This window comes from Trifolium pratense, linkage group LG4 (genome assembly GCF_020283565.1).
Source record: "Trifolium pratense cultivar HEN17-A07 linkage group LG4, ARS_RC_1.1, whole genome shotgun sequence".
In the NCBI taxonomy this organism is placed as follows: domain Eukaryota; kingdom Viridiplantae; phylum Streptophyta; class Magnoliopsida; order Fabales; family Fabaceae; genus Trifolium; species Trifolium pratense.
This window is the reverse complement of record NC_060062.1, coordinates 5,054,127-5,067,151: the sequence shown is the minus strand read 5'-3', so window position 1 is coordinate 5,067,151 and position 13,025 is coordinate 5,054,127. Positions and strand designations below refer to the sequence as shown.

Sequence of the window (13,025 nt, the reverse complement as noted above, 5' to 3'; positions counted from 1 at the left end):
AACGGATGGGACGGAACAAGTTATAATTTTTTTATTCCAGTTTTACCCTTAGTTAAAAACTATTATTATATATAAAGCCTCTTAATTTGATTTACGATGGCAATCAATTTTTTACCAAACTGTTATTTCAAAACTCTATATTAAAAAACAGTATATATAGGCAAACCTCTCAGTTTGTTATTATAGCTCAGTTGTATATACATTAGCAAAAATTAAATTGAAGATTATACATATATAAACATAAGCAAAAGTTTCACAACATGGAATAAAAATTATTGACGATAGCAAGAAACATGCTGACAATAGCACACGCCATAGCAAGACTCATGCTGGCAATGAAGAAACGAAAGAGAATTTATTGACCATGAGGAAGCAACAAGCAATGAACAATGAACGACGAGCAGAAGAAAAGGTATATAGAAGGAAGAGGTAGCTGGTAAACAGGGATATAAAGGTAAAATTTTAATTATAAAATTCCATTCCATTGGATACACCCCAAATTGGGAGGAATGGAAAATTGAAAGATTGGATGGTAAGGGATGGAATGTGTTCCATTATGTTCCATTGCACTCCATCCATTATTTACACATCCAAACAATGGAACTTAATTACTTACCATTCTATTCCATTCCATTCCATCACATACCACCAATCCAAACATAGCCTTAAGGAACTCATACAGATTTTGCTTCATCAACAAATTCTTATTTTATGATATTTAACACCATTCACTAGGTCCCCACAATACAACATATATTTATATTATTTATTTCCACCTAATAAATAAAAATACATTTTAAATGAGATTTTCAACGTCCTCATAGAAAAATTATTCTTTCCTCAAATAGTCATACCATACCTTCCTGAAATACAACATAAAAAAAAAAAAAAAAAAACACATCTGAAAATTGCATTTTAGGAGAAGGAGAAAACATAAAGAGAGAACAAATTGCATTTCTGGAATAACATAGAACAAGTGCCACTGATTTGTCGCCTCCACCTCGTCTCAGTAAGCCACCGAGCCACAGATTTGTGTCCTCTCTCTCCCACCCCGCACCACCACATCTTCGTCCTCTCTCTCCACCCTCAACCTCACTCTTCACGGTCTGATCCGACCACTGCAACAACAACCACAATATTTATTTTTTGTCCATCTCCTTCTCTGAACTTTTTTGGTAAAGTTTCAATTTTTAGGATTTATCTATTCATTTGTTTATTTCGTTCTTTGGATGTGATTCAATTAATTTTCCCCTAGTTTTGTTTGTTTTTATTGATGAATTAAAGAGAAAGAATGTATATTTTAATTTAAAATAAGAATTAAACATCGCCACATATATTTTCTTCAACGACAACAAAATATAAGATCATATATTTAGCCACTAAATATCTTCCGATAAAGTTGCTCTAAGTCTTAAAAAGGGAAACTACAAATTAAATAAGTCTAATTTGAATGAAATTATGAAACGAGCGGAAATTGTACTCCTATCTTATGAAGCAATGGCAACAAAAGTTTGAATTTAAAAATGAGTTTCGGATTTGAGATCCCATTTAATTTTGGTTACAAAAATAAAAAAATCGTATCCACAAGATCACAATATGCTTTTCAACCGTCACATGCCGCACTCTATGGCCCATTCACGCGCTCCATATAGCCACATGCACTACAGTGTCCACACTTTTTCATGAGTAACAAAATAAAACTTAAATTAATTCTTGTTATTTTTATATTAGGAATAAATTAGTCCCTAAATTTATTAATAGTGACTATTTTGTCTACCGTATGAAAACTTCAAAGATTAATTTGGATTTTTTTATTAAAGATTAAATTGTTCCGTCAAAAATTTGTGAATGACTAAAATGAGTCTTCACTCTTAAAGTTAATGTTAATCCGGGTACTATAATCTTCCAATCACAATTATAAACAAAAGTTCACTATTTAGATTTATTAAATAATTTGATATATTTTGTCTATTATATAGACCAAAGATATTGCTTATAATTTTGATAGGAGGAGATAAAAAATTTAGTAAGACAATTTATGTTATACTGCATTTAATTCTATGGCTATATCTATGTTTCGACATAATATTATATGAGCCTAAAGTTAACTTTGAAAAAAGACATTTATACATTTCATTTTTTATTTGTAATTATAGCTGAAAAATAATTTCTTTTCTTATAATAATTTTATAGTTGAAAGAAATAAATTTTTTCGAATCAAATTTACCATAAACTAATTTAAAGACCCGTGCGAATGCACGAGTTCATTGATTTTTATTCGATATTTGAGTTCGTCACTATATTAATGTAGAAAATTTATTTAAAAATTTATTATATAATATTTTTAAAATATAAATGGAATTATTGTGTTAATTATTTGTTGTAAACTTATTTATTCAATTTTTTATGTTTTAGTGACAAATAATGATCATGTGTATATTTTTAATAAAAAATTATAAATTTTGTTAGGAATATTTAACGTAATTTAGTAACTTTATTATATTATTATTAATTATTTTTTTTCTTCTATTTTTATGTATAGATTGTTATGTTTCGTTCCTATCTATAAACAAGTTTGTTCTTATATTTAAGCATATCATCTTTCTATTTTTTTATAAATTTTTTTTAATAAAATTATAGTGAAGAATATAAAACTTGTAACGTGATTAAAAATAATAAGGATAAATTAAAAACTTTAGCGGTAATCCATTTTAATATATTAAAATAATGCCTGAAATTGACCTGTGAATAAACCTTACAGTAAAATCATGAAAAAGACATGTGACCTAAACAAAGAAAGGAAGCGCGTGATGATTTGGTGAAATCAAGTTTGAGGTAAGGCTTAATAGTAGTAGTAGTTGTTACGTGTCAATAATACCAAACTTTTGGCTATGGAATTTACTGACCAACATTGAACTTTTGTGCAAAGAATAAACTAACTAAATTCGATGAACACTACATGTAAAAAGTAAAAATATTAATATTAATACAAGGCCAATTTTAACATGAACAAGTGCATCAAGTTGTGTATGGTGCATAAGTAGCGATTTATATTATAATTAATATGAATTTTACAAATTCATCGTTGAATTGAAAGTTTATATACTCATCAAAATTAACGGTATTCAATAAAAACCCATAAACCGTTAATTTTGATGGGTTTCAATAACATATCAAATGATTTTTAAAAAAATTCAAATTTTTTATAGATGATCTATATGATATAAACTTTCAATCCAACGGTAGATTTTGTAAAATTCGTATTCGTTATAATATAAATAGCTACTTGTGCACCATTCACAACTTGATGGAGTTGTACATATTAGACAAAGCCTTAATACAATACAATTCTAACTTCTAAGTAATACTCCTTGAAGTCTATGTATATATTCTTCTAGTCCTTATAATAAGAAGTTTTATTTTTTAGATTCGTTGGAAAATTAATGTATCTAGACTGTAATATTGTTCAGATACATTAGTTTTATAATGAAGGTATAAACTAAAATTTCTCTTATAATAAGGATTTGATTTGAAGAGTATATATTATTAAAAAATTTATATTTTGGATTTATTATAAAGTTGATGTATTTAAACAACATTATATAGTTTAGATATATCTATTTTAAAATAAATTAAAAAATGAATTTTTTTCTTATATATAAAAATAGAGGAAGCGGAGGAAGTATCCCATTTTAAGATAAGTAAGATCTATATTTTCTATTATTATTTCTCTCATTTTTTATAGACAATATTGAAATGAAGTAGAACTAGTCATGTGAAAGAAAGAATATCGACATTTATAATTGAGTTACTATTTCCTAAGTAATACTCTTTCCATCCCAAAATATAAGATCTTATTGAGTTTTGCACGTATATCAATACAAAAGTTTGATTATGAATATCTTTAATTGTGTATTAGTAAAAATTATAAAAATTTAATATTTTGAAAATAGTCATTGAAACAAATTAAACAAGATCTTATATAATAAGGAAAATGCTAAACAGTGCCCCCGGGGCACTAGTTAAGGATACAAATATAGAAGTTTTATCTCGTAAATTGTGCATTTAATGTTTTAATGATGTGAAAAGTTATTCTCTCTCATCATTAACTTTATCATTTGTTTCCTTTTTTAGTATGCTTAACTAGTGCCCTAGGGACACTGTTTAGCATGACCCATATAATAATATTTACATTTATATACTTTTAAAAAAATACGGTCAAAACAAGACATATAAATAGTGCATTTAGTCAAAATAAGTCTTATAAAATGGGACGGAGGAATCAGAATGTGACATAAATAGTAGATACTTGAGTCATTTAATTATTTGGTTTTAGGATCGATTTCCGATCGGTGCATATGGAAAAAGATTTGTTGAGAGAAATCAATCCTTAATAAATCTCATATATCCCGAGAGAATTAGTCTCTGCAATTACACGTAGAGTATCCTTTGGTTTTTTTAAAAAGCAATATAATATTTATATAATAATTTAGTAAATACAGTAAAAAAAAAATTGATTGAAATGAAATGAAGTTTTTGGATGACAAAGGTGGTGTCTTATTGGAGCGTTGACAAAAGTAAGTAAAATAGAGGTAGGTGAGTTTATCAAATCCCGGATTCGAAATTAAATTTGGTGACAGTTTTATTTATGAGAGAGGAGAGAGAAAAAGAACCAAACCAACCATATCCTAATTTGTAGCTAACTACTACTAGTTAGCTACACAGTACATTACGCACGGTTTCTTGTTTCTTGTCTTCCAATTTAGCATTAGATTAGATTACATTTTTTGTTTCAAATTTCTCACAAAAAAGTGTTGTTGGTGTAACTGAAACAACAACAACAACAACAAATGGAGATTGAAACGCAGCAGAAGAATGATGTCAAAGATGAGGTTTTGTCGGTTGAACTTTCAGCTCCTCCTTCTTGGAAGAAACTGGTCTCTCTCTTTCTCTCTCCTTTTTTTTTTTAATTTAATTTTTTAATTATTTTATTTTATAGTAAATTTTATTTTTTAAATATCTTATTTTTATTGAGTTCATTTTTTTAGGTGTTTTTTTTCTTTTGAATTTCCTTGTTTTTTCTCTTCAAGTTAAGTTATTACCGTTATTGTTACTGTAGCTTAATTTCTCAAGTTAATTGTCTGAAATTCTGTCTTTCTTTTTCCTTAATTTGTATTTTTTTTTGCAGTGTAAAATATAGTAACAATTTAGTTCTAGATTTTGTTCTAGGGTTTCTTGAAGGGGATTACCTTACTATAATTAGCTAGGTTCCCAGCTAAATTTGTCTACTACAATTTAGATTTTTTTTTTTTTGACAAGACAATTTAATTTATACCTTGTATGTAATTTGTTTTTGTTTTTATGTTGGGAATCTAAGAGGTGAAATGTTCCATATTTATTGGGTAAAAATGGATTAAATAAGATTATGATATTAGATTATATACTCTTATACCAAAATGGCTAAACATTTTGGGAAGAAGATATAGTGTGAAGCCATGTAGTACTGACTCTTTAGAGTAAAGGCGTGTTTGGTGTCCTGACACCAACATATGTGGTACAGTACATTCAAGAACTTCCAGTTTTTTCAAAAAGTCTTGCTAATTTATGTCTTAATGATGAATTCAATGCATAAATTCTAAGAGAATGTTTCTATATTTGTGTCTGGTATTTCCTATATGCCAACTGCCAAGTGTTTTTCACTTCCACTTTTTTCCATGTCCTGTGTGATTCAGAAAATTTTGTTGAAAGATTCCTTTTAATACCTGTTTCTTTCCATATTAAGCTTATTATGATTCAGTCGATTTTCACTGCTCTGCACTTTGATTTTATCCCCACTGGATTCTAAATTATAACATCCCAAGCTAAATGTAATAGACATGAAGTATGCTATAGATAATGGTGAGGTGTTAGGGGAAATTATTGTTGACCAAGTAATATTATTTGGTGGATATCCGCCGGCACATAACACTGGTCATGTTTGAATTGACGTATTTGAGCTTATCAACTCTGGCATAAGCATTTGTAAGACTGGTTCGGAGAACTTATGGAAATGGAAACAACGTATAAGTTGTTTTTCAGCTTATTTTCATAAGCTCTCTACTATAACTTATGAAAATAGCTTAGAGTTTATATGAAAACAATTTGATTTAATTTTATCTTGTTATAGAAATAGCTTATGCTAAGCGCTTAATATGATAAGAACTTAATTAAACTGTTTATGCTAACATAGCCATTGTCTGAACTCTAGACTAGTGCACGATTACTTGTTTATGATAAGCTCATTGTGATTTCGTTTTATTGATGTGATTGGATCTTGAAATTCAATTCAGATTGTGACTTTTGCTAACAAGTTTTACTTGAATCCTTTTATTTGTGTGCTGTATGGAAATCGTCTTATAACACATTTTTAGTTCCACTGTGCAGTTCTTCCCCAAGAAAGTAGGAACACCAAGAAAAAGCGAGATCGTATTCGTTGCTCCAACCGGAGAAGAGATAAGCTCCAAAAAACAACTGGAGAAGTACCTAAAGGCACATCCAGGGAATCCTAACATATCAGAGTTTGATTGGGGGACTGGCGAGACACCAAGACGATCAACAAGGATTAGTGAGAAGGTCAAAACAACTTCGCCACCCTCAGAAGCTGAGCCTCCGAAGAAACGTAGTCGAAAATCATCTTCAAAGAAGGATGACAAGGAAACTGAAACTGAATCCCCTGCAGAGGAAGGCAAAGAAAAGTCTTCCGCAGAAGAACCGAAAGGCGATCCAATCGATGCCGATAACAATGTTGATGATAAAACAAAGAATGACGATGCAGAGGAAATTAAGCAAAGTAATGCAGAAGGTGAATCTTTTCAAGAAGCTTTGAATGCCGCGGTTGATGAGGAAATAGTTGAAACGCCAAAAGAAAACGGTACAATTGACAGTAATAAGCAGGAAAAATCAAGTGGCACTGAGGAAAATGAAGGAGCTGAGAAAGTGAGCCTCAATGTTGAAGATACTAAGGCAGAAGGTGAACTTGTTCATGAAACTTTGAATGTTGTGGTTGAGGAGGCAATAGTTGAATCGGAAAAAGAAAACGGAACAATCGATGGTAGTAAGCAGGGAAAATCAGGCGGTGCCGAGGAAAATGCAGCAGCTGAAAATGCGAGTCACAATGTTGAAGATATTATTAATGGTAAGAATGAAATTCCAGCAAGTGATGAAAAACAAACCATTCAAGGTGAGGAACAAGTGAAGAAAATGGTTGACAATGAAAGTGTTATTTGGAGCTTTGCTCAATGAAGTACTACTATAGTACCATTAGTATTCATCAGCTCTTAGTGTAGTCTATGTAGTACTGGTATTTTAGATTGAAGGCATGTTTGGTGTACGACACATGTCGTCCGACACGACACTGACACATGTGGCACATTCAGTAATTTCATTGTCTCAAATTGTTACCGGTGTGAGTGTTGTGTCCGATTGTGTTCGTGCTTCATAGGTTTTAGTTATTTTTATTTTGTGACGTTCTGGATGACTGTAGTTTTTGTATTCTGTGATAACATTTGGTTGTATTTTAGGAGATTAAACTTGTATTGTATTTTCTGAGTTAGATTAGATCTTTTGGTTTTCCATAGAGCATATCTGAATGTAGATTGTTGACTTTTGTCACATTTTTATGTGAACAATATTAGGAATTTAATTTTATTTTGGATTTACTGACCTATCTTTGGCTTTGGATTCTAGTTATAAGATACTGACTTGGTTATCATGTGTTAATATGTGTGAAGTTAATTAATCACAAAATGGATAATTTCATATCATGATAACACAATATGTAGTAGAAACATACCTTTCACATGAGTATGGACCCTTTACATAGGTGAGATATAAAAGATTATGGATTCGAGACGGTTATGTAGTTGCATATTATTTGACTGTGTGAATTGCAGATCACCATATGATTGTCATTAGAGGACCATGATCTGATCGCAAAAAATTGATTCCCTATAATGCAAAACACGATATGGTTCATATAGTCGTTAGTTGATTATTTTCGAATTAAGCTGCGTGTGCCAGATCGACGAAGCATTGATCCAATGCAGAACAATTTTATACATGAATTATTATGGACATGTTTAGAACTCAAACACATCACAAAAATATGCACATAAATAAATTATTAAATGATGTGACTCATTTAAGTGACAAAGGAAAACTAGTTTATTTTGCTTTTTGATTATTAGGAACCAGAGCTTGAAGAGAAAATGCTTCATTATTTGTTGCTCGCTTAACAGAACTTTTATACTTTGTTTGTAATAACTATAGTAAGTCCCACATCGCTTACATGAATGAGGTTTACAGTGTTTATATAACGCTACAGAACACAATAGCTTGTCCCTTCGGGGACATCCGATAAAATTGGAACGATACAGAGAAGATTAGCATGGCCCCTGCGCAAGGATGACACGCACAAATCGAGAAATGGTCCAAATTTTTTTGCCATTTTTTTCTGAGATTTCTTCTTCTCGTTTGTTAATGTTCAACCTTTATTCTGTTATATCTCAGCTGCAATTAGTTCTTTTTTCAGGTATTTTTATCATCACCGGTGAACTTTTTGATGAAAAATAGGGTTTAGAGTTTTTGTGGCAATTTTCAATTTGGGAAGAGTCTAGGGTTTGTATTTTTGGATACTAACATAAGCACTTGTAAGTCTGTTTGGTAGAGCTTATGGAAACAACTTCGGATACAACAATAAGTTGTTTTTGTGACTTATATTTGAGCTTATTCAAAACAACTTATACAAATAAATAGGTTTTTATGCATTATTTATAGGTTTGTTAAGGTATTTTATGAAATAATAGCTTATGAAGATACAATTTTTACTAGCGAGAATCTATGAATTAACATAAAAACTTATTTATTTGCATAAGCTAGTTTTCATAAGCTCAAAAATAAGCTAATCCAAACGGACCCTTATATGATAAACGCTTATATCATAAGTGCTTAATCAGTTGTTTATCCAAACATGCCATTGTCTGAATTACTCTAGGCTAGAGCATTTTGTGAACTATAGTGCTGAGAGATTTATTAATGAAGAGTCTCCTATGATGTTGTTTTATTGATTTTTTTTTTGACAGTATGTTGTTTTATTGATGTAATTGGTTGTTCTTTAATTTAATTAGGAATGTGACTATTGTCAACAAATTTTACTTGAATCCTTTTATATGTGTTCTGTGTGGAAATTATTTTCTAATGCATTTTTATTCCACTATGCAGTTCTCAAAATGGATCCCATATTTGCCATCGAATTGAAAATGGAATGTGGATACTGGATGGCTCTTTGTGAGGTAAACCAGGAAAGGCAGATTATTAGCTTCTTGGAGGGGTGTTGAGAAATGAATACGGTTCCATTCTTGCAAGATTTTCAGCTTCTGTTGGAATAAGAGACTCTGACGGGGCGGAATACTTAGCGATTGTGTTTGCTTTGGAGGTTTCAGCAGATTATCTTCACTTATTTCCTGATTGTCTTTGTTAAAATTTCTTTTACTCATGTCAATAGGGAAGCCAATTCCATTGCAGATGCTCCAGCTAAGGAAGGTTCAAACATAAAAGGCAGATGGATCTCTTGGACATATATTAATGGAAGCAGTGTCAACAAATGAATTGAGGACTAATGTATTTTTACTGCTGAACTGTCTCTATAGGTGCCTTGATTATGCACATCTCGCTGCTGCTGCAGTTATTAGCATTTTGAATTGATGAGTTGAAGATGGTTTCATGGATATATATTGGGTACCGGTTTCTGGAGTATTTTCTGCTGTACTGAAGTTGGGCATCAGGATTGTCAATCATATTTGCTTGTGTTGGCCTGATGGTGCTTATAATATTGCTTGCTGCGCATCGGTGTGTATGCCTTGTGCTGTTGTGTCCTCAACAAGGGATAAAGTGCTACCTCTGTGTCTTCTGCTGTCTGTCCCGAAGTGTGATTGCATCACATGGAAAATGCAGAGTGAATTAGTCTACTATTACACTGGATTCATCATTGTATGAATGGAAGAAAGAAAAATTAAGGTGTGCCAAAGGAGAAACTGTCAAGTGAAGTATAGTTTGTTGCTAGGTGATGCTGCAATGTGAATGCAAGCTAGAAATTGGAGTGAGGCAGTTAAGTATAAATTTTTTTCTTTAAAAGGATATATGTGATACCTATTTTGCGCCAAAGATACGGCTCAAGATGCTGCTAGATATTGCACAGATTTTAGCCTATATTAAGTACTTTTGTGTTGATGTTGTAAAAACCATTATAAATGTAATTTGCTTTTGTCTGGGTGTCTAGTATGTGATAGTGTAGGCCTTTTGCAACCATTCATAGAAGGTCGGTACGTGATGTTGTACCAGACGTTCCTATTATTAATGAAATCTTTTTATTCATCAAAAACAAAGTTCTGCAGATACGCACTTCAGGTATTAATCTTTATCTGTTCTCACAATGGAGTAACTAGTGAATTGTCAGATTTAGTGAGCATATGTAACAACTGGTATTTACATTCTTGATGTTTCTTTTTGAGTAGCAAGCTCGTTTTATTTTTGTTTAATTACTATTCTAAAAGCCTTGATAATAATGTCTAAGCTAATTAAGCAAAACTAATCAAGTTAAAATACACAATTTAAACAGAAAATTAGAAAATTATTATTAGAAAATAAAGTTTGCAGAGAAAATGCATCATTGTTTGTAGCTCGCTTAACAGAACTTTTATACTTTGTTTGTGACTATAGTAAGTCTCACATTGGCTACATTTGTGAAACATTCAGTCTATATATAGCGCTACATAACACAATAGCTTGTCCCTTCGGGGACATCCGATAAAATTGGAACGATACAGAGAAGATTAGCATGGCCCCTGCGCAAGGATGACACGCACAAATCGAGAAATGGTCCAAATTTTTTTGCCATTTTTTTCGAGATTTCTTCTTCTCGTTTGTTTATCTTCAACCTTTACTCTGTTATATCTCAGCTACAATTAGTTCTTTTTTCAAGTATGCTTTAGAAAGTTATGATTTTTGGTGGAAGTTATCAACTGGCGCATAACATCGGCCCTATTTTGGTTGGCTTATTTGAGCTTATTTATCGATATAAGCACTTGTAAGACTGATTGGGAGAGCTTAAAGAAACAGCTTACAACAATATCATAAGTTGTTTTCAGCTTTTTTTTTATAAGCTCTCCGGCTATCAAATTAGTTTATATCTTATATGAAAACAATTCAATTTTGTTTTATCCAGGGAGTAAATAGTAGAATTTGAAAAAGAAAATGGTACAATTGACAGTAGTAAGCAGGAAAAATGAGATGGCGGCGAGGAAAATGAAGGGGCTGAAAAAGTGAGTCTCGATGTTGAAGATATTAAGGAAGAAGGTGAACTTGTTCAGGAGGCAATAAGCAGGAAAAACCAGGTGCTAAGGAAAATGAAGGAGGTTAAAGTGAGTCTCAATGTCGAAGATATTAATGGTAAGAATGAAATTCCAGCAACCGATGAAAAATAAACAATTCAAGGTGAGGAACAAGTGAAGAAAATGGTTGACAATGACGGTGTTATTTGGAGCTGTACTCAATGTAGTATATTGTCATTAGCATTCATCAGCCCTTAGTGTAAGCTACTGATATGCATATTATTAATACCTAGTGCCCTTAACTTTTTTTTTTTTTTGGTATTGTTATTCAAGATGTTTTAGCCTATGTAGCACCGATATTTTAGATTGAAGGCTTGAAAACGTGTTCGGTGTCCAACATATTGACATGACACAGACACATGTGGCACATTCAATAATTTCATTTTCTCAAATTGTTACCAGTGTCATGTCACTGCTTCATAGGTTTTAGTTATTTTGTGACATTCTAGATGTGTCTGCATTCTGTTTTAACATTTGGTTGTATTTTAAATGTGCATGCCTCTTAGTTAGATTAGATCTTTTGGTTTTCTGTAGTGCATACCTGAATGTAGATTGTAGAATTTTGTCACATGTTTATTATGGATTCTTGTTTTAAGACATTGAAGAAAAGGGTAAAAGAGGTGCTGGTTATTATGTGTGGACTTCTAACTTGTTAAACATTGAATACTTTAAAAATAGATTTTCATATGCAAGTTTCATAACTAGTGCCCTTGGAAAATTCCATATTTGATACATTTGAACTTCCAACAACTGATGTGATAAAAGGTGAATGGACTAGATGATATGTTGAGCTTTTGCCGGTTTTGTCTTACTGATAATGTGAAAGTGAACCAATGATGCTGGAGTCCCTTGGTTTGGCACAATCATGTTTTTTGAGTCGGGGGTTGCATAATGGCAGCTAATTATGTTACACCATATCTGCATGTTGGTTTTCTTGGAATATGTAAATTGGTACTCAGGTTGCTTTGTTTGAGTGCTCGGTGATGTAATACTCTAGTGTTGATTTGTTCTGCCTCTCCTCTAGCCGAATTAGGCTTATAATTACAGAATACAATTATATTTGCATGTGTTGATCTGATATTGGTGCTTATACTATCGGTGTGCATGCCTTGTGCTTCTGTGATCTGGGATCTTTGCACCGGATCTTCGACAAGGGGAGAAAATGGTATTTTGGGTGCTTTATAAGACTGGAAATAAATTGGAAGGTGCGAGGTGTGAAGTAAAGTGCTACCTCTGTGTCTTCTGTTGTCTGTCCAGATTCCATCACATGAAAAATTAAGGAGTGCCAAAGGAGTAAGTGTCAAGTGAAGTATAATGTGTTGCTAGGTGGTGCTGCTATGTGAAGGCAAGTTAGATATTGGAGTGAGGCAGTTAAAGTATGTGATTCTTTTCATGAAATGTATATATGTGATGCCTATTTTGTGCCAAATATAAGGCTTGTGATGCTGCTAAATATTGCGCAGATTGTAGCCTCTATATTAAGTTCTTTTCTGTTGAAGTTGTAAAAACTAATATTCTTGTGATGCTGCTAGATATTGCGCAGATTGTAGCCTATCGTTGTGGTCCTCTTAATGACTTGTATAGGCCGTGGTAGAGTAC

At 31.8% G+C, this 13,025-nt stretch overlaps 1 protein-coding gene, 1 long non-coding RNA gene and 2 other non-coding genes across 5 annotated transcripts; all 4 read left to right on the top strand.

Moving 5' to 3' along the window:
* Positions 1-4,619: 4,619 nt before the first annotated feature.
* Positions 4,620-7,705, top strand: LOC123921542 (methyl-CpG-binding domain-containing protein 11-like). Its single transcript, XM_045974130.1, has 2 exons — positions 4,620-4,937; positions 6,424-7,705. Exons 1-2 carry the CDS (start codon positions 4,851-4,853, stop codon positions 7,279-7,281), a joined length of 945 nt encoding a protein of 314 aa, XP_045830086.1. The 5' UTR covers positions 4,620-4,850; the 3' UTR covers positions 7,282-7,705.
* A 533-nt stretch (positions 7,706-8,238) lies between these two features.
* On the top strand, positions 8,239-12,978 carry LOC123921543. Of its 2 annotated transcripts, XR_006814119.1 has the most exons (3): positions 8,239-8,569; positions 9,259-10,443; positions 11,261-12,978. It is a non-coding gene; the product is annotated as an uncharacterized LOC123921543 (long non-coding RNA). The 2 variants fall into 2 exon arrangements; XR_006814118.1 differs by lacking the exon at positions 11,261-12,978 and having other exon boundaries at positions 9,259-10,926.
* On the top strand, positions 8,376-8,478 carry LOC123882639. Its single transcript, XR_006799951.1, has one exon. It is a non-coding gene; the product is annotated as a U6 spliceosomal RNA (small nuclear RNA).
* LOC123882637 lies at positions 10,824-10,926 on the top strand. Its single transcript, XR_006799950.1, has one exon. It is a non-coding gene; the product is annotated as a U6 spliceosomal RNA (small nuclear RNA).
* Positions 12,979-13,025: the final 47 nt, after the last annotated feature.

Excerpts from the sequence above, each read along its gene's own strand:
- LOC123921542 (XM_045974130.1), top strand. The coding sequence starts at position 4,851 with ATGGAGATTGAAACGCAGCAGAAGAATGATGTCAAAGATGAGGTTTTG. Across the intron at positions 4,938-6,423 it reads CTCCTTCTTGGAAGAAACTG|TTCTTCCCCAAGAAAGTAGG; the intron begins GTCTCTCTCTTT and ends TCCACTGTGCAG.